Source organism: Schistocerca gregaria, chromosome 2 (assembly GCF_023897955.1).
Source record: "Schistocerca gregaria isolate iqSchGreg1 chromosome 2, iqSchGreg1.2, whole genome shotgun sequence".
NCBI classification, from domain to species: Eukaryota; Metazoa; Arthropoda; class Insecta; order Orthoptera; family Acrididae; genus Schistocerca; species Schistocerca gregaria.
In genome coordinates this window covers 289,374,350-289,401,907 of record NC_064921.1, presented here as the reverse complement: position 1 = coordinate 289,401,907, position 27,558 = coordinate 289,374,350, and the positions used below count along the sequence as shown (strand labels likewise).

Sequence of the window (27,558 nt, the reverse complement as noted above, 5' to 3'; positions counted from 1 at the left end):
TGGAGTAGAGCATAATAGCCGCATAGCTAAAAAAGGCATAAATAAACTAAGAAAACCTGTTTTAGCTTTGATAACGTTTAAAGAGAGAGAAAGAACCTTTTTATAGTAGAAATTAGCTGTTGGAAGTAAAATTTTCAATTACATAATTACATTGTTGGACATTTCTGTCGTTAAGATAGTATCTAGATTTGAATCTCGCAAGGTTATCCAGTATTGTCATGTTTGCTTCTTTCTTTTCTCTCACCAAAGCCTCTTCACGCTTTGACTGTGTTCTTGTTTGCATTGTTCTGTCCATATTTTCAGTGTTTTTTCCTTTATTGTACTTCAGATTTCGTGTTCATAATTTTGTTTCTGAATTTTTCTCTTCTACGAGGGTTATCCCAAAAGTAACGTCTCCTAGTTTTTTATAAGTACAAAGACCTGTTTATTTCTACAATGGCTTACATCAGTTTAGAGCTTGAACATTTAGCTATTTTTCGAGATAATCACCATTTCTGTCGATGCAGTTTCGTAGGCGCTGTGGCAGTTTTTGTGTGTCCATGTCATACCAGCTCGCCGCCATGCTGTTCAAAAAGTTATGAACCTCTTCTTTCACCTCGTCGTCGGAGCTGAATTGCTTTCCGGCCAAATGTTCTTTTAACCCAGGGAACAGGTGATAGTCACTGGACGCCAAGTGAGGACTATAGGGTGGGTGGGTGATTATGTTCCACTGAAACTGTTGCAGGAGAGCAACGGCTTGCCGAACGATGTGTGGGCGAGCGTGTCGTGGAGAATGAGTACGTCCTTGCACAACATTCCTCTTCTCCGGTTCTAAATCGCCTGTTTGAGTTCTTTCAGTCTCACAGTACCTGTCAGCGTTAATTGTGGTCCCAGCGATTCAGCTCCGACGACGAGGTGAAAGAAGAGGTTCATAACTTTCTGAAGAGCATGGCGGCGAGCTGGTATGACAAGGCCATACAAAAACTGCCTCAGCGTCTACAAAAATTCATCGACAGAAAGGGGCATTATGTCGAAAAATAGCTAAATGGTCAATCTGTAAGCTGATTTAAACCATTGTAGAAATAAACAGGTCTATGTACTTATAAAAAATTGGAGACCTAACTCTTGGGGGTTACCCTAGTATTTATCATTTCGCAACTGATTCGGTCTTCTTCTCTTAATGACAATTAGGTTTTTCTGGCTGAGTTGTGTTTAATATAAAACACTCTTTTAATGAGTCTGTTGTTCATTCTCTGTACGAGTCCATGGAACGTTAATGTGTTTTGATCATATCTGTGAGTCAGTCTGTGTATTCATATAATTCTTTGGTTCGTCTCTTCATCCATATTGCACCTTTGATGTTCGCTTCGTAAATTTTTCTGAGGATTAGACATTCTATTTTTTCTGTCTCTGTGACACCTGATGCTTCGATTTTTGTCATTTTTGAAGTGTAGAGTGCTGCTGATGGTGGAACTGTATTGCAGTGCCTGAGTGCTGGGCCTATCTTAATACGTTTCTTATATTGTAATGAGTCCGTATGAGTTCGACGCTTTCTCTGTTGGATGCTTTGTCTGATCCTGCTATTTGTGTGTACTTCCCCAGGTACTTGAATTTTTTTCGCTCTGTTAACCTTCCGTATTCCGTGTGCAGGCATAATGTTTTCTCTCTTTCTGTCTACAGCGTTTTCTCATATGATGTACGTTTTCCTAACCGCATTCCTTTTGCTTTTTCTTCCCATTGTTTGATAATTTTGTCCAAGACCATGTTGATTAAAAGCGACGAAAAACCATCTCTTTGCCTGATCATTGTATGTATCTCGCATGGTTCTGAGATTCCTGCTATACATTTAATTTTGATGTTGTGTCTCTAATTACTGTTACATAAGTGCTCTGGTTTTTTCTGTGTATTCCACATTCCTCTAGTGTGTCAAAGGGAGTCTGCCTGTCTGTGGAGTCTTAGGTCTTCTTAAAGTCCACTAATATGACACAGTGTTGGTAGTTTGTCACAAACTACCTTTGTGTCAGCTTGTGACTGTACTGTGTTGGGTAATGCCTTGGAGAGAATTTTGTAACTGCCCGTGATAGTAAAGTAACTCATAATTTATTAGAGTCTGTTCCGACATTTTAGTGGAGTGGGTGAATCAGAGCGCATTTCTTTTCGCTTTTTTTTAAAAACCGTATTTCTGTGAGAAACTTATGGATTCTTTTGTCAAGCTTTGGCTTTCTCTTTTCCAGATCTTGGCATCTTCTCCTCTGGCTCTGTTGTTCTTCAGTTGTTTTACAATCTCCACTGCTGCTGTGATTGTAGGCGGTTTCGAATCTGGATTTGGTACCGTTTTTATTAAGTGTATTTTTCTGGCCTACTCGCTCAAGTCAAGGCTAATGACATATTTCATTCATAGAATTATGCATATTGAATTTCTTTAGTGTGGTCAGACAGTCGCAGGTGAGTTCCGCTGTGATGTTTTGAGAATATTGCGGGACGCAACAAACCCACTTGCCTGAAAATTTTTCAGGAAACGAGATATTAAAAACAGTAGGTGGATTTTGCTATCTAAGAAGCAAAATAACTGACGACTGATGAAGTAGAGTTTGCGCAAAATTCAGACCAGGTATAATAAGACAGGCGATTCTAAAAAGGAACCATTTGTTAACATCGAATATAAATTTGGTGTTGGGGAGTACGAAAAGGGTCCACGAAGTCAGTGGTGATGGTCGAAAGACAGTGGTTGAGAATGTCATTCAGTCTAATGCACACAGTGGTTGAGAGTGTATTCTCTCCAATGCAAACCTGCGACATCAGACGTAATTACAATAGTTAGTGAAAAGGTAAAATTTTATTAACGCGTGGTATAAAAGAGAACTGTGTGAGCTGGATATGAGTAAATGTTTAGCAACTTTCCCGTCTACCGCGGCTGTTATTTTGGATTACGGTGTATATTGGATATCAGTGTTGGATATATATGTGTCATCCGAGTGGCAAGTGGCGATTAATGTATCACTTCTGGCATGTGGCGAAATTAACTGTCATTAGTTTGTGAGACGAAGTGATGATGAAAAAGAACAGTTCCGTCTCTGGTAAAATTCAGCAGTAATTTTGACCACAATGGAATCTAATTCTTTGTCAATATCTTCATGCCTCCCCGTAACACCGTTGAATTAAGTTCCGTGTGAATAGGGCCTCAGCCGACCGCAAAGGCCGAGCGGTTCTAGGCGATTCAGTGTGGAACCGCGCGACGCTGCGGTGCCAGGTTCGAATCCTGTCTCGAGCATGGGTGTGTGTGTGATGTCTTTAGGCTAGTTAGGTTTAAGTAGTTCTAAGTTCCAGGGGACTGATTTCCTAAGATGTTAAGTCCCATAGTACTCAGAGCCATTTGAACCATTTTTTGAATAGGCCCTCCCATGGGGTAGACCGTTCGCTAGGTGCAAGTCTTTCGATTTGACGCCACTTCGGTGACTCGCGCGTCAGTGGGGATGAAATGCTGATGATGAGGACAACATAACACCAAGTCCCTGAGCGGATAAAATCTCCGACCCGGTGGGAATCGAACCCGTGCCCCCTTTTTTTTTTAATATAAAGAAAGTAAAATTTTCACTTGAGGGAAGACTTCTTTTTATCGGACTTAACTTTAGAACTCACAACTACTTCTTTTTTGGAGATTGATAAGGTAGGAGGCTGGCGGAGTCAAGGTGAGGAGGGGCCCATTTTTTAAAATTTTTAAAAATTTATTTTTTCTTTTTTTTTCTTTAACAGTAAGGAACTGAAAACTAGTAAGTGCACTCGTTGCGTCGAGTTTGGGACGCACGTAACTAAAACCATGCTAATAGTTGTAGAAAAAGGCTTAAAGAAAGAGAGCAAAGTGCGGGACGAAGGAAACCATGAAACAAAACTGAAGGGTGGAATCCATACCACCATTAACCAGTGCTACATCTTGCACCGGATGGGAAAACTAAAACTGCGAAGACCTTTTCGCACCGGTGACAAAAAGAGGAAATGGGACAAATACTGCTACAGAGTGTGAGGGTTCACAACGAAACTCTCCATCTGCTGTATCATCCAGGTGTGACTTCTCGTAATGGTGAAAGTAGATCTCACGTTGTACCGTGTAGTGTTCTATTATCGCATTGTAATTTTAGCTTCTCTTTCCCGTGATGTTCCAGCTACGAGGAGGGTCGTGGAACGCACTCCACAAAAAATTGGAAAAATATTATCGATACTTTGGGTCACGGAGGATCTTGCAATGTCGTTCCTGCAAATAGTTCCAAAAGTCTAAAGTGTCCTTGGGTGCCGTCTTGAAACAAATAATGCACTGCATGTCCATGAAGCCACGTCACTGCATTAGTTTTAGTGCGTGTGTAATACGTTTCATCCGGGAATAAGATAGTCTTGGGGTCGATATGATTCTGCGTGACCTGAAGGAAGTGTGCTGACATTTGCCTCACTAAGTGCCACATTGCTGTAGACTCACCACAGCTAAGACGGTGTTCATCGTTGTCTTGAACGCCACAGCTCGTGCACGTGGATGAGTCTACCATGTGGATCGCATGTAGCCTGGATCTGGTCACTTGCTTACCGTTGACAGTGATATACGACATCGCCGTGACGTCAGTGTCCAGTGTTACGTGGTGAATTATCCTCCACACTACCCGCCAGTTGACGTTCGGGTGCTTCCTCTCCACAACGTTATCGGGTCGTCCACGTTGCAGGACCTGATAAACCGTCTTTGCCGTCACCAGTTCAGTCGCTGGTAAGGCAAGTCGAACGTAACTGAGTTCGAGGTAAAAGACACCGATGTAGAAGAGCGAAGAGGGGACGTGGTGTATCGGCACAGGCGGCAACAGGGAAGGCGGTGCTAGTTCTTCTATTAACAAACTGGTCAGACTGTCCGGACGGCGGTGCCATAGTTTGACTAATGTGCTCACAAATAGGGCGACCGCTCTGTCATAAACGTGATAAAGGCCAAGCCCTCCCCGATCCGGGGGAAGGGTGAGAGACTCATATTTGATCTTGGAAAGCATTCCTGAACTCACGAAGGACCCAAAAGCCGCAAGTATACGGCGAGCTAACATCACCGGTATAGGGAATATCTGGGCGATGTGCGGAATGCGTGACGCTAAATGTGTGTTGACATACTGGGTCCGTTGGACGATGTCCAGGGCTTGTAGGCGGTTGTTGGCAATTCCAGTCCGAACATTTCGTAAAAGCCGTCGAAAGTTGTGAGCAGCGGTCCGTCGTATATCGTCTGTAAAATCAATGCCGAGATATTTCAAACTATCACTGAGCTGTAAGAGGGTGACACTGTTCTCAGACAATCCGACCCCGATGTTCATCGCCACCGATTTTGCGACGTTGATACGACTACCAGTGACCATGCCATATTTCGCTATCCAAGTTAGTGCGCTAGCGGTGTCGTCACCGTTGCGGATGACAATCACCAGGTCGTCAGCGTACACTTTACATCGGAAAGTGTGGCCTCGTAACGTCATACCCGTTAGTCGTTGGCGCAGGCCGCATAGGAGAGGTTCCATTGGTACAGCGTAAAGTAAAGTGGACAGAGGGCAGCCTTGGCGTATCGATCGAGAAATGGTGAGGGGCTGCGAAGGTCGGCCGTTGACGATCACCTTGGACGTCGCACCGCGGAATAGTCACATGACGACAGTGACGAATGGCTGTGGGTACCAAATATGTTGGAGGACCCCTTCCAAATGGTTATGGTGCACTCGGTCGAAAGCTTGACTAAAATCGATGGCCGCCAGTGCACCCTTCAGACGACATGCCCTCGCCAGTGAGATCAAGTCACGATATTCGCTGAGTGCTGTTTGAATATTATTGTCGCCTCCTAATGATCGGGTGAGACAACATTGCGTAGGGTCTGGCGTATCCGCGCCGCTAACAGTCGAGAAAAGATCTTAAAGTCGCATTTCAATAGCGTCAACGGGCGGTAGCCCTGCAGTCGTGAGCCACCGGACGGTTTGTGAATAGGAATAATCATCCCTTCCACAAGGGCCGCATGGAGCGGCACGTCCAGGGATAGTAGTTCGCGACAGATGTCCGTCCATCGGGAGGCTAATAAATATTGAAAAGTCCGGTAAAATTCCAAAGGGAGGCCATCAGGACCCGGAGACTTGTTGACAGCTCCTTTTCTAATGGCGTTGATCACTTCTTCTTCCGTAATTTCTTCCATCAAGGTCGCTTCCATTGCCGGAGTGACGGTGCCGTAAATCGTCTGAGAAACGTCCTCCAGTGCTGTCGGATCAGGGGTCTGAGCGGAATAGAGCTGGGAATAATGATTTTAGAACGCTGTGTTTATGTCTTGTTGTGTGGTGAGGCGATGACCGTCCTCCGTGTCGATGAAGCGTATCAGCGCTCGTTGGCGTCGTTTACGTTCAGAAGGACGTGGAACATTGACGGGCGTTCGCTAGGTATCCGATCCTGCGTCCTCGAGCGTATGACTACCCAGTCTAGGTGGCGTCGCATATGAGCGAGGATCTGAGCCTTAGCATGGTCGACCGCCGTTTGTCGTTCCGGAGACGGCGCCATAGCATGGCAGTCGCGCAGGACCCGGAAGTAAAAGTCTTCGCCAAGTAGCGTGGTCGCGACCGTAGGTTATCAACGTTCGCCTCAGTGCCGGTTTGGCGCAGTCCAACCACCAGCGGATCGTTGTGGGATATGCGCGGAGGCGATTTTCACATGAATGCCGCGTATCCTTAACGGCTTGGCGGCAATCCGGGTACGACAGGTGAGCGATGTTTAATTTCCACGGGCTGCGGCTTCTCCACACTTGCTGCCGCCGTAGGGTGACGGCACAAATGTAAGCTGAGTGGTCCGAGAATGCTGCAGGCCACAGTTCCGCATCCTGTGTTCCAGCGGCGAGAGAGCGTGAGACATAAATCCGATCGATACGACTGGAAGAGTGACTCGTGAAGTGCGTGAATCCCGGTCGGTGGCAATGAAGATGTTCCCAAGTGCCCACCATCTGCAGGTCTCGAATTAGCGTCTCGAGTTCCGGGCACGGATTATGTCGTTGGAGTTGGTCTCTGGGTGCCAGTACGCAATAGTCACCTCCAAACAACAGATGGTCGTGGGGACCTTGGAAGAGCGGGGCGACGTCTTCCGCAAAGAATCGTGAACGTTCACGACGTTTGTCCGTCCCGGAAGGTGCGTAGATATTGATAAGGCGGACACACAGTGCTGTGAGTGTCATTCCTTTTGCCCCAGGCAGAAACTGGATATCGTCCGCCACTATCCCTTCCCGAAGAAGTACAGCGACACCGCTGCCTGTTGGGGAAGCTGGAGAGACGCAAGCATCGTAACCGTACATGCCTGGGAAGTCTTCGACGTACACTTCCTGGAGAAGGGCTATGTCGATGGAAGCACAGTTCAACGTATCCTGAAGCAAGGATAACTTAGCGCGCGTCCGTATAGTGTTATGTTTATAGTTGCAATGCGATAAGTTTGAGGTCTATCCACAGCATCCGTGTTGGCCATAAGTAACCCTGTAAGGCTGTCTCGTCACTGTAACTGATGGCGGGAAAGGATCAACACTGGTGGGATAAATTTCCCCCCGTGTCGTACGACACGATGGGCAAGGAGTGTGCCTCACAGTCGTCCGCCCAGTCGCCATGAAATACCATCGGCTGTTGGCGGCTGTTAGTGGCTGCTGCGGCACTCGGCGCTGACTGCATCGGCTCTGCTGGCTGGGAATCGGCAGCGGCTGTCTGCTTGTGATCCTGCTGTCCTGTGGGGTCGGAGGGGCTGAAGCCGTCACCACGGCGATCTGTTGAGTTTGAAGTTACAGTGGCCTCTGTACCGTCGGAACCGTCGTCGGAATTTCCACAGTCCATGTCAGACGATCGCTGCAAACACTCGTCCGATGGAGCACACCGCCGTCTCTTGTGTTTTCGCGGGGAACGCTGTTTACAGACTTGTGCTTCAGTATCTGAATGTGGGTGGATTTCTTCAGCTGCTCCGGTGTCTGGAAGAAACGCCGCTGTCTGCACAACCCGTGGGTAAATGTCCATCCTGGCATCCACGCCTTCTTGCAAGGTCAGTCGGTGATTATCTTCAGGTGGGGGTGCCGTTGTAGAGGCCGGATCCTGTACTGCAGAAGCCAGTATGTTCTCGCCATCGGGGGCGGCTATCGGACTAATGTCGTCAGCATTGGTAAAGGTTACTGCCCGTGTAACTTCGGCGTAATTAAGAGGAAGGGTCGTCACCGTAGAAGAAGTCATAGATTCACCTGTCGGAATTTGAGTAAGCCGTAGTCGGAGACAATCCGAACGGACGTGCCCTACTGGGCCACAACCAGAGCAAGTGCGTGGCTGACCGTCATACATAATGATCGCCCTACATCCGCCGATGACAAGATATGACGGAACATGTTTGGTCAGATCAATTTTAATCTGTCGTACCCCGTTAAGAACTGGGTACGTTGTAAAAGTGGTCCATTTTTCGGCCATATGGCTGATCACTCTGCCGTAGGGCTGGAAAGCCGCGGTGACTACGTCCGGTGGTACTTCAAAAGGGAGTTCGAAGACGCGTATCGTACGTAGGCCAAGCCCCGCGTGATCGATAGAGACCGCCCCAATATGGCCATCAGAATGTTTGAATTTAAGATCGTTTGCGTGTGCGCTCATGATTCTCTTGCACACCTCGTCACTTACTAGCTTGACATAGACAACACTGCTCGTGATAGAGAGATGGATACCAATTGTGTCTCGCGGGTCAATTTTAACGTCGTCACGTAGGAAACGTTCCACCTCAAAAGCTCGCGGTCATGCATGATCGGGTTGAAAACTGATCTTGATGGTGGTTTGTCTGTATGAATGTGCCATGTTGCGTCGGTAGTGATGGACTCTAAACTAGCGACAACGCAGTAGTAAACAACTACGGGCACTCGCGACAGTGCGGAAGGGACGTAAACAAGAAGTCCTCGCCGGAGCGCTGCGGAAAGCAGACTGCCCTTAAGATTAGCATTCGGCCGCACTGACCACTCAGCTACCGGGCTGACACCATTGAATACAGAGTGGGAAAAGAAACTTAAGGTATGTGAGGGAATTTGTGCTTCCAGCAGAAAGGGGAACTCTGGTAACGCAATGGTGACAGTTGAAAATTTGTGCCGGACCGCTAAAGTGTTTGCGTCAACTGCTTCGGCCATCCTAACATGGTCTCTGATTCAACTTTCCAACATATTGCACGTTGCAACGCATTGTCCCTAGTCCTTTAACCCCTATCCGCAAATTATTGATTCCCGTAGGAGTTCGGACGACATTAGTCCATCCATACTAAAACAAAGGTCAAGGAGCTGTCGCGCTGTTACAGGAATGTACTTATTTGAGTGTTTTTGTTCTGTGGACATGTCCGACGGAGAAGACGTCACTACAATACACCGACAGGAAAAAATTGCATCCGCAAGGAGAAGATGTGCGATAAAATTGAATTTGGTTGGAGTGTTTGAGCGTGTAGAAATTTTTTCAGCATATCAATTTAAATATCGTACCAATCGCATAAGATGGAGGAGGAGGAGAAGATTAATGTTTAAAGTCCAACCGAAAACGAGGTCATTACAGACGGAGCACAAGCTCGGAGTGTGGAAGGCTGAAGAAGGGATTCAGCCGTGTCCTTTCAAAGAAACCGTTCTGGAATTTTACTTAAGAGATTTAGGGAAAGCACGGTAAACCTAAAGCATGGTGGCCTGACACGAGTTTGAACCGTCGACCTCCATAATGTGAATCCAGTGCGCTAACCGCTGGGCTACATCGCTCGGCAATCGCATAATAATGGCGCAAGTAACGTTGCGGTGAAAACGCAAATCAATTTGGTTTAAATACACTATGTAACCTTCGTGAAAGTTATTTGTCTTTGACACTGGACGTGGTGAGTTGATGTTAGTCAAGAATTCCTTTAAGGCGACGAAGATGCTATTATCAGCATCTCGCTGACTCCGAATAGGGCCGTGAAATGGGGATACGAGAAGCTAGATATTCCTTCTGCGATACTGGAGAAGAACTTGGCACGAATGCAGCCCCTGTGCATGATGGCTGGAAGCGGTGTCGCGAAGTATGTGCGCTCGCAAGAGGAGCGACGCCGGACGGCCACGTGGCACCACCGCGAGGGAAGACCGTTGTGTTCGACGTATGGCTCTGGGCGTCGTACTCCACCTGCAGAGTGACTCAACGAACTGTTACAAATCGGTTACTTCAATGACAGCTCCGAGCCAAATGCCCTGCAGCGAGCATTGCACTGAGCCCAAACCATCCTCATTTGCGACTTAAGCGGTGTCAAGCGAGAGCTCATTGGAGATCATGGTGGAAGTCTGTCGAGTTTTCTAATGAAATCTGGTTCTGTCTCAGTGCAAGTGATGGTCATTTGTTGGTTATGAGGAGGCCAGTGGAATGTCTGCAGTCAACCTGTCTGCAACCCACAGGACCTACGGTGCGATTTCATATGATAGCAGGAGCACTCTCCTGGTTATCTTACGTGCCCCAACTGTAAATTTGTACGTCAATCTAGTGATAAGACCTGTTACGCTGCCATGCTAGAACTGCATTCCAGGGGGTGTTTTCCTACAGGGTAACGCTCGCCCCGACGCTGCCGTTACAGTGGCTATTATTTGACCAGCATTTCACATTTGCAATGTCTTATGTCGCTCTTATGTTACCCTGTGATCCTGCAATTATAATCACTTATATATAATCGCTTAAATGTGTTACCTAGACACACGTATTCCCGAAATTGCATTCTTTCTTTCTCGGGCCTTCGTCCCGCTCCAACGCGGGGTCGGCTTTGATATGGCGGATTTGGCAGTGGTAATTGCAGACGGTAGCCGAATGCCCTTCCTGCCGCCACCCCGAACCACTCGGGACTGAAGTAGTGTACCCCAGCTGACTGCGTCTAGTGTAAGTCATGAAATAGTGCGAACGTTTCCGAATGTCTGTGAGGCGTGTAACTGAGGCGGAACGTGGGGACCATCCCGGAATTCACCGGGATGTGGAAAACCGCTAAAAAACCACATCCAAGCAGGATGGAATACCAACCCTCGTCGTCAATCCGCCGAGCAGATTCGATCCGGGGCAGGCGCGCCTACCCGAGTTCAGGAAGCAGAGCATTAGCGCTCTCGAATTCCCGAAATCACATTAATCGACGTTAATTGTTTTTCAATTTTGCGATTTTTTTAGTCAGTATATGCACATTAACGTTTCAACGTCTCCTTCTCCGAGTCGAATTTCTTAATCCCTGAGCAATAAGGCAGAGGGGCACACGGGGGAAATATTCCCACAATATTCAAAGAATCAGAGTATGGGGAGTTACGAAGTAACAGCTGTGCATCTGCATTACGCCGCTGAACGTGATGGGTGGTTGTACAGTGTAGAGTTGGAGTTGTGTTATGGAAGAAAGTAAGGGGCAGTATGAAACGGAGCCTCTTCCTTTCAAAATGCACCACGGAGTCTCCGTCCGACGGACGGGTCACCATAAACAGTGTCTCATGCCCTCACTTCATAGGACATTGCAGACAGGTTTGGAATTGGAAATTAATACAGGACATTGGCACAAAGGTTGGTGATCAGAGATTGTACAGCACTACCTCTCCTGGTGGTGACGATTCGAACCGTCTTACCTCAGACTCGAGCGCCATAGCACAAGCGTGGGTTAGCGACGTCGGCTACTGAGGCATATGAAAAAGCCGCCGTTTGGAGATCGCAGTAAACAGGTGATGACGTCTAGATGGACTAAAAGATGAAAATGACTGAAGAATCTCACTGAAAATAAAAAGACAGCATACATGGTGGCAAAATGTGGACAGACACAATATACGGCAGAAGTAATGGGAATATGGCAAACCGCTAGTGAAGGAAATTGAGAGTTCAAAGACATTATCTCGCTGCTTCTTTCTCTGACAAAATTTTTGCGAGAGGCATTTATAGACCGGAAACTTTAATCTTGGTAGCCTTTGGAAGTTATTTTGACAAAGTACTAAATCATGAATATAAGTTAGGAACCAAAGAATCGAAGAGATTACAGGTACTGGGGGAAGTTCCCGAGCCCTTCACAGTTAAGAATGGGCTGACACAGGGCGATCCTGTGTTGCCAGTACTTTTCAACACTTCGCTAGAAAAAATGAGACGTGGTATTGGCCGTAATAGGATGTTGGGGAAGGTTGTAAGGGAGACGACCTTGCATTTGCAGATGATTTGGTGACTGCGCGCGAAACTCTAAATGACGTGGCAGGACATACGTGGCTTGCGATACAAACCATCCTGGAGGCCCTTAGAAGCAATAGGGCTACGGGCGGTAGAGACATTAATGCAGACCGGCGTTAGTGCTGTACGAGGGAGGGGGACGGTGCGAGGCAGGGGGAAGCGGAAATAGGTCTGAGACAACCTGTGGCAGAATTATCGTCAACTGACGGGATCTCCACACAACGAACAAACGCAGCAGTTGTATGCCTGATTTTTGAAATAGGGCGATGTCACCCAAGTGTACAGTTACCGAAGGATCTCGCTACTGGGGATATGTTACACAGTTTACAGCAGTCGACAAAAACCACTGCTCGGAGGGATTGTACGCACATTCCAGTGAGGATTTACTTCGGGACGCGCAACCACAGACCACTCCTTCACATTAAGTCAGGTAATGGAGAACTTTTATGAATTTGAAAAAGGACTACACCTTACGTTCATTGACTTCTGGCAGGCTTACGACAGCATTAACTGGCCAGCCCTCTGGAAGGTAATTCAGGAGTTCAGCATACCAACAATAGCAGTTTATTACAACAGGTCAAGTCGCCAAGTACGGTTTGCAGATCAATTGCTGGCACCCTATACAGTTAAGAATGTGCTGAGGCAGAGAGATCCTGTGTCGCAAGTTCTGTTCAGAATTGCAATGGAAAATGAGAGGTGTTGGAGGCCGTTGGAAGCGAGACGATGTTTACAGCTACAGATGATGTAGTGATTGTGGGCGAAACTATGAATGAAGTGACAGGACATACATCAAGATTCCTGCTAGAAGCGAGCAACTAGGGTTACTGCTCAACGATGAGAAAACAAAATGGTAGTCTCCCGTGGACAAAATGTTATGAACGTCATCCGTATAAACGGTCATAATTTTGAAAGAGTCGAAACATTCATGTACCTGGCATCAATAGTATCGAATAAAAGTGAGATATATAGCAAAGGGAATTCGTTAAAGAACAATAATTGCGAACCGGGTGTACTACAGGTTAAGGCACCTATACATGCCATTCATTGTGTCCCAGGAAAACAATATGCGGTTGTACTGGTTATTTTGCAAATTTGTAAGACATGGGCAGATGTAAAGACAAAAGAAGAGCGCATCCGTGAGAGAAGGAGTTTAAGGAAAACTTATAGTCCGGTATACAGAACATAAAGTGGAAATGTCGAAAGAAGGCACAATAAAGGTCTTTGTGGCAATTTACGAAAGCTGATATTGGGACAGCTATTGCAAGACTAAAGTGAGCGGGACATGTTCTCCAAGCAGAGGGTGCTGTCCGTAACAAAGTATTGGTACATAAGCCAATCGGTAGATATCTAACAGGTCGTCTACGAACGGGGTCGGAAGACAGAACTCCAATGAGCCTGGAAGATGCGACAGAAGGCACTGAGGATGGCAGAGAGAGAAGTACATGGGCAGACTATGTAATCAATTCTCGTGATGTTACAATTCTCTTCGGTCATGATTTGTTGACTGGATGCGTTGATCATTTCTTCTTTCCTCACAAGCGACTTCTAATCAAGCTGCGGAGCTATGGGGTATCGTCTCAGCTGTGCGACTGGATTCGTGATTTCCTGTCAGGAAGGTCGCAGTTCGTAGTAATAGACGGCAAATCATCGAGTAAAACTGAAGTGATATCAGGTGTTCCCCAGGGAAGCGTCCTGGGACCTCTACTGTTCCTGATCTATATAAATGACCTGGGTGACAATCTGAGCAGTTCTCTTAGACTGTTCGCAGATGATGCTGTAATTTACCGTCTAGTAAGGTCATCCGAAGACCAGTATCAGTTGCGAAGCGATTTAGAAAAGATTGCTGTATGGTGTGTCAGGTGGCAGTTCTCGCTAAATAACGAAAAGTGTGAGATGATCCACATGAGTTCCAAAAGAAATCCGTTGGAATTCGATTACTCGATAAATAGTACAATTCTCAAGGCTGTCAATTCAACGAAGTACCTGGGTGTTAAAATTACGAACAACTTCAGTTGGAAGGACCACATAGATAATATTGTCGGGAAGGCGAGCCAAAGGTTGCGTTTCATTGGCAGGACACTTAGAAGATGCAACAAGTCCACTAAAGAGACAGCTTACACTACACTCGTTCGTCCTCTGTTAGAATATTGCTGCGCGGTGTGGGATCCTTACCAGGTGGGATTGACGGAGGACATCGGAAGGGTGCAAAAAAGGGCAGCTCCTTTTGTATTATCACATTATAGGGGAGAGAGTGTGGCAGATATGATACACGAGTTGGGATGGAAGTCATTACAGCATAGACGTTTTTCGTCGCGGCGAGACCTTTTCACGAAATTTCAGTCACCAACTTTCTCTTCCGAATGCGAAAATATTTTGTTGAGCCCAACCTACACACGTAGGAATGATCATCAAAATAAAATAAGAGAAACCAGAGCTCGAACAGAAAGGTTTAGGTGTTCGTTTTTCCCGCTCGCTGTTCGGGAGTGGAATAGTAGAGAGATAGTATGATTGTGGTTCGATGAACCCTCTGCCAAGCACTTAAATGTGAATTGCAGAGTAGTCATGGAGATGTAGATGTTTTACGTATGTGTGTTTGTATATTTGTGGTCTTCTGCCAATGGCGTAAAAGGCCTTTTAATGCGTAATAAGAGAAAAATATGCAGCTTTTTTACGATGATGGTAGTCTTCCGTTTCTCAACTTCCATAGTTTCCCGTCTGTTCAATCTTCTCCTTGAAGGACCCTTAAATTCATTGCAAATGGATCAAAGGGCTCTGAGCTCTATGGGACTTAAAATCTGAGGTCATCAGTCCCCTACAACTTAGAACTACTTAAGCGTAACTAACCTAAGGACAGAACACACAGCCATGCCCGAGGCAGAATTCGAACCTGCGACCGTAGCGGTCGCACACTTCCAGCTAAAGCGCGTAGAACCGCTCGAACTCAACCGCCGGCAATTCATTGCATCTTGCATCCATCTTCTGGGTGGTCTTCCACATTTACGTCGTTCAGCTGGTGTCCATTCATAGACACGTTTTGACCATCGGTTATAATCCATTGATTGGAGGTTGTCATACAAAGTTTTACCATCTAGGTTACCTTAAATATTGTTTTTCCTTTCATGTTTTGCCACAGTCGATCATTCCCAATGTGTTTTAGTCTGGAGAAGCAAACGTATCCTCACCAAAAGTTCATCTTAAGGGACATCAGCTTTTATTTTTATTTTTATTTTTCCTTCTTCCATTTTGACTCTTTTTCTTATTTCAACTACCAGTCTCGAAAATTTTAAAGGATGTATTATAAGTCTATTCTGAAAGGGTTTTTCAGGAATGTAGCCTTGTATCAAAGTGAAACGTGGACGATAAACTGTTCAGACAAGAAGACAATAGAAGTATTTCAAATATGATGTTTCAGAAGGATGTTGAGGATGAAGTTGATGGCATAACTAATTTAGACGTATTGAATCTAAATTGAGAGTGGGGAAATATCTGACACAATTTGACGTAAAGAAGGGATTGATCGTTAGGATACAAACTGAGGCATCAACGAATCGTCAATATGGCAAACGACAATGAAGATAGGCCAAGGAATGGCTACATTAAGCGGGTTTATTGCGCGAGATTGCATTAGTTATGCAGAGAAGAGGAGATTTGCACTTTTTAGGCTACCGTGCACAGGTGCTAGAAACAAGTTTTCGGAACAAAACCTCAACAGAAAGTTAGAATTTTCTAAGTTTTCGCGGCATTGCATACCTATGAGATCGATATCTTGCCACGACGTTTCAGCTCTCAGCCATTTATCCACCATCAGGGCAGTGTTTTACACTAATTGGTTGTCAGCCGAAATATCGTGGCAAGATGTCTGCGACAGCCAATGCCATAAACCGGTTGGAATAGCAAGTTAGCAAACGAGACTGACCTGGCGCGGAAGTAGTATTTGCAGGTGGTGTTGCTGGGGTAGCTGGAGGGGTAGCGCGGCGAGAAGAAGCGACCGCTGCGGGGGCCGTCGCCGCTGGAAAACAGCTGGTCGCACTCCGTGCCCAGCACACGCCGCCCGTCCGACCGGAACGAGCCTGGGGAACAGACACACTCAAAGGTCAGAACACAGGCAACAAACGTACACTGCCTTGATTAATTCAAAGGCTAAAGCTATCCCTGTATGGCAGCATTTTGTGTCTAGTTAACGTGTTGCAATACCCTTCACTTATTAGTATAATTAGAAAAGTTCTTGGGTAATCGATTTTGACGACTGCATTCGATGGATAAGGGAGCTGACCTTACTTACTTGGGCCACAATACAAGAAAAAATCACGCAGGTGTCATAAAAGTACAGCCATCACCTGCGGCTTACTGACTGTCGTCTTCCTAAGAGGTACTCTCCGCTCCTTCCAATCTCTGTGAACGTAAATCAGATGTGATTTAAATTTAAAAATCCTATCGGTGGTGACAGAGAGATATATCTATCGCTTGATCCTTGTCGCGCAGTTACGCAGGATTAGCCATCGTTAATCAGATTTGGCATATTAATGTTTAAGGGGTGTTCAGATGTCTGCGAGCCGTGTATCTGAGGCGGAACATGGGGACCAGCCCGGTATTCACCTAGCGGGATGCGGAAAACCGCCTAACAACCACATCCAGGCTGGCCGGCACACCGGCCCTCGTCGTTAATCCGCCGGGCAGATTCGATCCGGGGCCGGTGCGCCTACCCGAGTCCAGGAAGCAGCGCGTTAGCGCTCTCGACTACCCTGGCGGATGGTGATAGAGAGATATATAAAATATAAATTCATAAGAGATGGTGGCGATGCCTCCACGGTACGAAAAGCAGGTGAAAAAAATCTTTTTTGAAATCATTCCGGGGCTGGTGCAGCAATCAGTATGTGTGATATGAAGAAACAAGCAGTTTTCGTTGTAGTGTTAAAATTTATTATTACTTCCCAATGACGCGTTTTATTTGTATTTAGGCATCTTCGGATCGACTCATATTTGGTAGCGATGGGTATATGAGATAACGCGCATAAATATAACCCCTCTGGTAACTGTCACTTGTCGAAGCTTTTTAGAAACCTTGCGCGGTGTTCCGATTACGCAGATGACGCAGTCCAATGCAAACCAAACGGTATCAGGTACAGAAGGAGTCCCGTTTTAATCTATACCATCCGATATCTCTGGAGCCGCACAATTCTGCAGAAAAAAAAGAATCTAGTAAAAGTTTTAAGGTTTGAAGGGGGTCATGTAATGTTTACCTCGAGACGACAATGAATCCTGTTTTCAAAGTAATTCCAAGGCTAAGTTAATTTTTGCAAATGTTAACCCCTGTTTTTTATTCCATATTAGTATTCTACGTGAAAAAACGCATTATTTGTTGGGAAAATTATTTTTCAAAAACTAATGGTTTGTCGCTAGGGTTTACTTCATTGTAACTTTCCCAGGTTACCGGTATCTCGATAACGAAGCGAGACTGGGGAAAATTTTCATTGAAAGTCTTGTATGGCTTCTGAACTCTGACCGCTGGTGAAATTGTCGTGAACTTGAAATGACTGATATTCTTCAGTAAGGATTAACCAGAAAGCAAATACCGTCGGCATTAGCAAAACCTAATGTGCACCCATTTCAGGATGTCGAATCAGAAACCAGCATTGTACTCGTCCCGGCACAATCAGAGAAGAGAAGGGTGGAGCTTTGAGGCTAAATAATAGGCGCTGTTGTCGGGGAATTTGAAATCATGACTGGGGGTTCAGAGAAATTTTACCTTTGGAGACTGAAAATTTCTCGGCTGTGCTCACTTAGAATGATTCTTCACTGACGTGACTCAGTCTGAAACCGCGCGACCGCTACGTTCGCAGGTTCGAATCCTGCCTCGGGCAAGGATGCGTGTGATGTACCTAGGTTAGTTAGGTTTAAGTAGTTTTAAGTTGTAGGGGACTGATGACCTCAGATGTTAAGTCTCATAGCACTCAGAGCCATTTGAACCATTTTTGTCTTATGCAATTAGAAAAAAATACATGTTGAGGGATTCAGAAAAATTGCACCTCGTCGAACTCTGATGAATTTCGTCTCGTGGGACACAGAATAATGTCGTCTCGCGAGACTAATGAATTCCTGCGAAGTGAATTTTTTCCAAATCCGTACAAGCAAAATTATTCTCAACACGAATGTTTGGAGCCCATAACAGAGAAATTTATCTGAGTCAGCTTGTCTCGCAAATGACTTTCTCGGGCCCGTCTTTCGTTTCTGCCTTCTCTCCGTTCAGGAAAGAACGGATTACAACGGCGTATTCCATTATTTTTTTTATTTACGTCAATATCGAGATACGTAAAGGTGCCCTCTAGAAATACAGACATCCGTTGGACACGTAAGTTATTGTGTTGCTTGAGGCTTTCCCGATGGACATGTTGCATATATGGTTCTCGGGCGAGACGTCGGATGTCTTAGTGAAAACTCCACAATATTTCGTCAGCGCAACTGAACGACATCTTCAAGCGCGGCGAACACTCTGCTAAGGCCTTAGCAGTGTGTTCGTCGCACCTGAAGATGTCGGCCAGTTGCGCTGACGAGATATTGTCGAGTTTTCACTATGACATCCGACGTCTCGCCCGAGAACCATATATACACGCAAGTTATTTTCTGAAATACTGTATGTTTTGGCTTCACGTTGTGACGTAAACAACAGCAAACATGTGCAAACAAACGGGTTGCTTACACTGTAATAAGTCAGTTGTCCTGCAACACGCTAGCCAGGTGTTTCGTTGAAGGAAAAACCTAAGAAAACCAGTAATAGTAAAAGTTATCTGTACAATAGTAAGAATGATAAAAATTGTTGGTGAGTATCGCGATAGTTATGAAGCTGCGCAAAGATTGCATGCCGAAAGTTATCCCAATGCCCGTCATCCCAAGAAGGTTAGAATTAGGTATCTGGTAAGACGAGCTGAAAGAGGGACCTTGAAAAGGCAGAGACGAAAGACGGGCCCGAGAGGGGCGGTTGTGCTGCTAGTTCGTGTTATCGTCGCTGAAGATCCACATCTTTCGACTCGTCTAATTCAGTGAATGCATGGCTTTCCTCGATCAACGGTATCTGTTATTTTATGATACTTGAAATACCACACATATTGCTTACATATCACCCAAGCAGTTGAGCCTGAAGTTCCTGAGAGACGCCTGGCATTTTGTCGATGGGCCGATACGCAAATACATCACGATATGTGTTTCTTCGTACGATGTCTCTTTACAGGCGAGGCAAACGTCGACAAGATGGGATGAGTCCATCTCCATAACGCACACTACTGGGCAGAAGAAAATCCTCGCTGGCAGGGAAATCACCGATCACAGACGCCTTGATCAATCAGTGTCTGGGAGGTCTTAGTTTAAGATTACGTGATAGGTCCTCTTTTATATGGCGAAACGTTGAACGGATTGCGCTATCTTCATAATCTTCAGAATCTGGTGCTTCCTTCACTAGAAAATAGCATGTATGTGATTTCAAGGTGAACGAACCCTTACACATCAGGCGTTACCTGTGAGATGGTGCCTTAATGCAAGTTACCCGAAACGATGAATTTGTATCGGTTGTGTAGTTCGTGAATTCATATGAGGAGCTGTGAAGCAGAAGGTGTACTCCACTCCTCCGACGACGCCAGAAGCTGTGAGAGAAAGGACTGTGGCGGCATTCCAGGCAGTCACCCTTCAGATATTGAATGATGTCGAGATCAGTTTCCGACAGAGTGAACATGTGCATTTGGCAAACTGGGCTGTTGATGGAGCATCTGAGATCCTAAATTTCCAGTGAGAACCACGTTAATCAGCCGTTTTCTGGGCAAACGATGTGGGTAACCTCCGCGTGGTGTACCGCTAATGCCCACAGTATTTGCTTTCTGATTAACCCATACTGAAAAATGTCAAGGCCATGAAAATTTCAGCAGTGGACATAATTCAGAAACCATACATGATGGAACGGTGTGGCCGAGTGGTTCTAGGTGCTTCAGTCCGGACGCGCGCTGCTGCTACGGTCGCTGGCTCGAATCCTGCCTCGAGCATGGATATGTGCGATGTCTTTAGGTTAGTTAGGTTTAAGTCTAGGGGAATGATGACCTCGGATGTTACGCCCCATAGTGCTCAGAGCCATTTTGAACCATACAAGATTTTCATTGAAAATTTTACCCGATCTCGCTTCTTTCTCGAGATACTGGTAACCTGGACAAGTTTCAATGAAATGTACCCTGGCGACCAACCTTTGGATTTTCGAAAAATAATGTTCCCCGCAAACAATGTTTTTTATCACGTAGAATACGAATATGGAATAAAAAGAAGAGGTTACAATTCGCAAAAATGAACTTGGCCTTGGTTTAATCTTTAAAACAGGGTTCAAGGTCATTTCGAGGTAACCACTCCATGACTCCCTTCAAACCTTACAACTTATACTGGAGACTTTTTTTTGCAGAATTGTGCGGCTCCAAAGATACCGGCCGGTATAGACTAAAATGGGATACCCTGTATAGCATACCAATGTTGCCGACTGTTGAAGAGTTACGAAGGTAGAGGCATTACCCTCGTAAGTCTACATCTATAACATATTGGAAATGCAGTGCTTTTTCTGGCTGCATACATCTCACAAATCTGTGCAGCCGGAATATGCACTACACCTCCGGCATGATACAGATATAGACTTACGGTATACCTTTATACAATTGGGTTTGCACTGGACTCCGTCACATGCCGCAACAAGAACACTGCGCAGCGTTTTTGAAAGCTTTGAAAAGCACGGTTACCCGCTGGGACGTTTTTGTGCGTGGTATCTCATGTACCCTTCGCTACCAAATACCAGCCAATGGGAAGATGCCTAAATAAAAGTGAACCACGTGACTGGGAAGTAAGGAAAAAATTTCAACACTGTAATAAAGACTGACATTGCTCTTTCTTCGTGTTAAACTGTTACGGAAGCAACGAAAAGAAAATGCGAAATTTGAAAGAATGAAAAATCCCCAACGTTTGGGAAGTTTTACAGGAAGTTGAAATTTAGCGCGATCTTCAGTATGAGATGCTTTTAATAGACTCCACAACGAAACTCTGTCTCGAAGTCTAGCAGAAAACTCAAAGAGATTCTAGACTGTTATGTAGATTAGTGACAATACGCAGTGAATACGTTCACTGCGCGTTAGCTGTAGTAATAATACTCATTACAGTGCCACTAGGCTAGAGTTACTAAGCATAGTTTTACAAAAAATTTTCAGCAAAGAAGTCGAAGTAAGTATTCCTGCATACAAATCAAGAACAAATGTCAACATCAGTAACTTACACACAGGTATCCTCGATGCAGGGACGCAGATTAAATCACTACTAAACAAACTGCGTGCCTACGGAGTGTAGCCTCAGTTGTGTGAATGTATTCGAAATTTCCTTTCAGAAAGGTGACACTCCTTAGTAACTGACGGAAAATAATGGAGTGAAATCGGTATAACATCTGGCGTTCCCTGTGAAAGTGTTTTGAGTCTCCGCTGTTCTTTATCTATATAAAGGGTTTACCAATGTCTTAGATTATTTGCAGATGATGTTGTAATCTTCCATCTTTTAAAGTCATCGCACGCTCAAAATCAATCGAAAAACAACCTAAACAAAATATCTGTATGTTTGGAGAAGTGGCAATTGACAGAATCAGTAACGAAAAGTGTGACGTCATCCTCGTCTATTTTAAAAGGAATACGTTAGATTTGGGTTACACAGTAAATCACATACATCTAAAAGCGGTGCATTAACTAGGTATTTAGGTATTACATTTACGAATGACTTGAACTGGAACGATCACACAGATGATATTGTGGAGAAAACGAACCAAAGACTGCGATTTAATTAAAGAACACTTAGAAAATCAACAAATCTACTAAACACACTGCCTAAACTAACGTTGTCTGTCCCCTTCTGGCGTACTGCTTCGTGGCGTGGGATCCGCAGTAGATAGGATTGACAGAGTATGACGAAAAGGTTCAAAAATGGGCAGCTTCTTTTGTATTATCACGAAATAGGGGACAGAATGTCACCGATGCGTTACTCGAATTTGTGTGTCAATCATTAGAACAAAGGCGTTGTTCGTTGCTTCAGGATCTCCTCATGTTCTTTCAGTTACCAACTGAATGCGGGAATATTTTGGTGGCACCCATGAACGTTGGGAGAAATGATTATCATAAAAAAATAAATCAAAGCTCGCACGGGAAGGTTTAAGTGTTTGTTTCGTCCGAGCGCTGTTCAATAGTGAAATAGCAGAGAAAAAGCCAGGCACTATAAAGGTACTTTGCGGGCAGGCGTGTCAATTAGCATCATATTAATTAAAATCGGGGAAGAATTAGAAAGGGGAAAGTAATATAAAAGTTTAATAACTGCACAGTATTACTAAGAAGCAATATAATGAAAAGTAATAAAAAGCAAAGTAGGAAAGACCAAGCGGGACAGAAAGATATAGGGACGCGTTTGTTTTTTAATACCTATAAAAGAACATGTAACACATTATTGAGATGGGGGACTGATGACCTTAGCTGTTTAGTCCCCCTTAAACATCCCAACAACCACCACCACAATTATTGAGCTCTCTGCCTTCAGTTATCGCGATCGGGCTAGTGGATGAAAAAGTGGTACACGACCGCGAAATTCGTTAAGGATATTATTTAAAGACTCTTCAAGCACGTTTGAAATACACTACGTGTGACGAAGTGATCAGAGACATTTATTGTTGGGTGGAGTGGAAATGAATCCGACAACATAATTCGAACTTGTGTTAGCTGGGAAAAATACTCTTGGGAAACTATTATGGTTGTGGAACCCACGAAAGTTGTGCGCCACGGAAGCTGTAGTTTACGTAATTCTGAATTCTATAAAATGGAGAAACGCGTGTGGACAGAACATTAATAGAATCTTATCCTTGGACGGTTGCGGGGGTAACTGATACAAACAACGCGCCAGCATAAAAAATAGTTCGCTTATTAACTACCAGATTTTAATTAACGGGGACCTAAAATACTAAAAAAAGGAAGGATAGGATAATCACCTCCAATCTCGATTCATATTTCACATTTAATTAGTGAAAAGGAAAGTGTTAATAAACGACTGCATTTCAATTTTGTCCACGATTTTGGCTTCATTACGTAGTCTTGACTACATGATAAACAATATCTGTGGAATTTGTATGCAACGTATCGTCATAATATTTAGCCAACCAATTTTGTGGGACACCAAAAATGTAAATGCATGAAATTGTTCTTACAGCGGATGTATAATGTATGAGTGCGACGAACTATATTGAGAAACTGAACATCCATTACGTACTTGCATGTTTATCTGCGAAAATGGTCCTTGTCGGTACATCAGCATAGAGTTCGAATAGAATCGCTGGAACATTACAAACCATTCTGATTAATCGAACATCTAAATACGCATAATGCTGGTACCGCCAGGATGTGTTCTTTCTCCTCACCCCCGTGGCAGTAGTTGAATAAAGAGTCATCCGGGAAATACATTTAAATCAATTGACGACCATTGAGCTTGCGTCACGAATTTTCAAACGTCCACTGCCATGTATGAAGGCGAGTGACACCACGAGTGTTAACGTCGATCGAGGGGTGTCGTCGTGATCGTATTGAATGAGATTGAGCGGTTACAGCATTTAATTGTGAATTGCAAAATAAACATGTAGATATAGATGTATATTTAAGTGTAGGTGGTGGCGATGAGGCCACATGCGCAGTAAAGGGTCTACATAAGCGAAGCACAGATATGAGAGGATCATTCTAGCGAGCCTACGGGCTGCAAATCGGAAACACAATGTCGTGAGTAACTATGACAGAAGTCGGACGGTTATGTCTCGGCAACTGGTGAGGAGCATCTCGGCATAGGTGAAGCTACTGTCTTGAGAATCCATATGATAAAACCACGAATAGACGAAAAGTGAAGCTTGAAGGCCTGCCCAATTTGTAAAGTAGAACAGGTGGCGATCTGTTGCCTGTCTGACGAGGGAACAGAGCTGACCCATGGACAAATGTTTCGGAGGACACCGTTCAGAGCACAGCGCTGAATATGAAGCTCCGCTGCAGATGTCCCGCCGGACATGGTGGCCGAGTGGTTGTAGGCGCTTCAGTCTGGAACCGCGCGACCGCTACAGTCGCAGGTTCGAATCCTGCATCGGGCATGGGTGTGCGTGATGTCTTTAGGTTAGTTAGGTTTAAGTAGTTCTAAGTTCTAGGGGACTGATAACCTCAGAAGTTAAGTCCCATAGTGCTCAGAGCCATTTGGACAATTTTTGCAGACGTCCCGTGTGAGTTCCCATATTGACCCAACTATATAGTTATCTACCATTGCAAAGGACAAGGTATCGTAAACACTGGATCGTGGTTGCCCGCTCGGATGAATCACGTTTCTTGTCACATCAAGTCGGTGATGGTGTCCAGATACGCCGTCATCTAAGGGAAAGGCTGCTCGAAATACGCAGGGCGTTGGGACAGACATCGACCTGGGTGCTCTGGGCTCACTGCGTTAGCAATCGAAGGCACCATGGCAGCTGCGCCCTGTGTGAACATTATTGCGGACCGCCTACATCAATTCATGCTCGATATTTTCCCCGTCGGCGATGTTATCTCCCAGAAGGATAACTATCGCTGTCAAAAGAACAGAAAGGTTCTATCTGGGTGTGGAGAGGAGCTAGTAAAATCTCGTTGATATTCTGGCCACCCAATTCGCCTCGTCTTTAGCCGATGGAATATATCCAGGGTGCTATCGACCACCAGCTCGACGCGCATAAGAAGTCGGGTTGCAATTAACGAGAATTCTGAGACCTGTCCTTCAATATCTGTTTCTCATACTCCCAGAAACATACTGAGGACTTGTCGAATCTATGTCGATGCTGTATGGCGTTCCATGTCGGATAAACTCTATATCAGGCACGTAGTAATCATGTTTTGGCTCGTCAATTTGCTCCCAAAACAGGATTTTAATTGTACGCTATGAGGGTTTCGATGATAGTATGGCCTGATGATGGTATCTGATAACGAAACCGGTAGGGAGTTGACCTAATCTGTATGTATTGGAGAGTCTTAACGACAGCCTTTTTATCTTACACTCGATGAACGGAAAATCCTGGTGTCATGTCTGTGTGATACACAAGGAGCAAGGTTTGTCTTACAAACGATTAACGACGCAGAGGGCTAATATCCCCCAGGGTCAGAGGACCCTTCCTGACAAATCTCCTCTGGCATGGCTATGTGTGTTTGTCCTTAGGATAATTTAGGCTAAGTAGTGTTTAAGCTTAGGGACTGATAACCTTAGAAGTTAAGTCCCATAAGACTTCACACACATTTGAACATTTCTCTTTTTTGACAGAACTGCTTCCTTGGAGGGCGGATGAGCAGGTAGAACCAAGGCCCTTCTGTTGCCCTTGGAATGGGAAACCACTCCTAGAAGTGGATGAGCTTGTAAAGGTCAACGACATGGGATACAGAAGGCGTGGGGAAACAAACATGATAAAGATCCATGTGGTATCCCTAATCTCACTGGCCCGTGTTCTCAGTTACTGTTTTTCCTGGTAAGAAATATTCCACAATTGGCCCAGGAGAGCCGAACATTCAATTGAAAGAAGATAAGAAGAGAGGAAAGGAAGCACCTCTACTGAGGATTCCTATATGAACACGATGAATAATAAAGGATGATTATATGTAGTCTTTGCACCTACTGTTCAATCTGTACATTGAAGAAGCCATGATGGAAATACAAGAAAGTTTCAGGTGAAATGATATCAGTGATACGATTTGCTGATGGCATTGCTACCCTGAGTGAAAGTGAAGAAGAATTACATGATCTGCTGAATGGAATGAACAGTCTAATGAGTACAGAACACGGATTGAGAGTAAATCGAAGAAAGAAGAAAGTAATAAGAAGTAGCAGAAATGAGAACAACGAGAAACTTAACATCGGGATTGATGGCTACAAATGACGGACGGAGCAAGGAGGACATCAAAAACAGACTAGAACAGGCAAAAAGGGCATTCCTGGCCAAGAGAAGTCTACTAAGTCACATGTCGGCCTACATTTGAGGAAGAAATTTCTGAGGATATACGTTTGGAGCACAGCATGTGAAACATGGACTATGGCAAAAACAGAACGTAAGAGAATCGAAGCATTTGAGATGTGGTGTTACAGACGAATGTTGAAAATTAGATGGACTGATAAGGTAAGGAATGATGTGCTTCTGTCCTGAATCGGAGGGGAAAGGAGTATGCGCAATACACGAACAAAGAGAAGGGACATCGGTTAAGATATCAGGGAATAACGTCCATATATTAATGGACTGAGATCCGCCTCGATTGCGAAAAAACACCTAGTGTTTACCTAGGTTTCGGTGTAGATAACTACACCTTCTTCAGAACAATAAACTCAAAAGTGTCTATAAAGACCTTTGTCAATAATTAAAAGCTCAGCATAGCTATATATTTATAAAAGAAAAAGATGACACATAAAAGTACATGTGAACAAAGTCAAAAGAATAACTTAACTTAATGGTGTACACTCCACCTCACATCAGCATGTGTTCGATGGGCCGTGTCCCGTCGCAAACTGCGGCAACCAAACGGTAGCTCGCTTACCAGCTAGACACGCTATCTATGCACATGCGCAAGAAATAGGAAGTTACTTAATGCGCATGCGCATAAAAATACGAGAAAACCCGTATATTCCCAAACGTGGATCAACGTATACCAAAATTAAAATGGACATAACCCGAGACGAGCTAAATACAAGATAAAACCTAAAGATCAGCACACAGGGTTACTGTATCTCGGAAGAGTAACATACATGATTGTTGATTATGACAAATTTTTTATTAATTTTATTTTTTTTATTTTTTTTATTTTTAGAAGCTGTATGAAAAGTCAGTAGTTAGTCAAATGAGGGTGGGGGGGGGGGGGGGGGGGTTGAGGGGACGTAGTCTAAAGACGTCGTGGAGATAAGGATATAGGGATAAAACGTGAGATGTTCACCGGGCTAAAACCACCTACATCGTAAAAAGAATAAAAAGATAAAAAGTAGATGAACAGCTTGACCAACCGCGCTCGCCATATCCTCAAAACTACGAGTGAAAAGAACGAAGTAACGGCGCAAAACCATCAAAAAAATTTTTATTTGTTAGTAGGAGTTGGTCATTGAGGATATTGTCTCTATCATGTTGCAGATGCTTAAAGATCTGCATTTCTTCTAAGATATCTAATTTTAAGCCCTTGACCTCAGCATGAAGAAGCTCAATGTTAACTGGAGGGCTCGGCGCATGAGCCGCTTGCACAAGATGTTCCGCATAAGTAGAGCCTTTAGTACCGTCACCGCTTCGCGTAGGAATATGCTCTTTATATCTGAGACCCAG

General features: G+C 44.7%; 1 protein-coding gene across 1 annotated transcript in view; it reads right to left on the bottom strand.

Moving 5' to 3' along the window:
• Nucleotides 1-27,558, bottom strand: part of LOC126336127 (suppressor of lurcher protein 1-like) — a 309,867-nt gene that overhangs the window by 51,072 nt on the left and 231,237 nt on the right. The window contains exon 6 of the mRNA XM_049999616.1: nucleotides 16,096-16,249. Within this exon, the coding sequence (XP_049855573.1) occupies nucleotides 16,096-16,249 (154 nt within the window). The remainder of the gene's footprint in view (nucleotides 1-16,095; nucleotides 16,250-27,558) is intronic.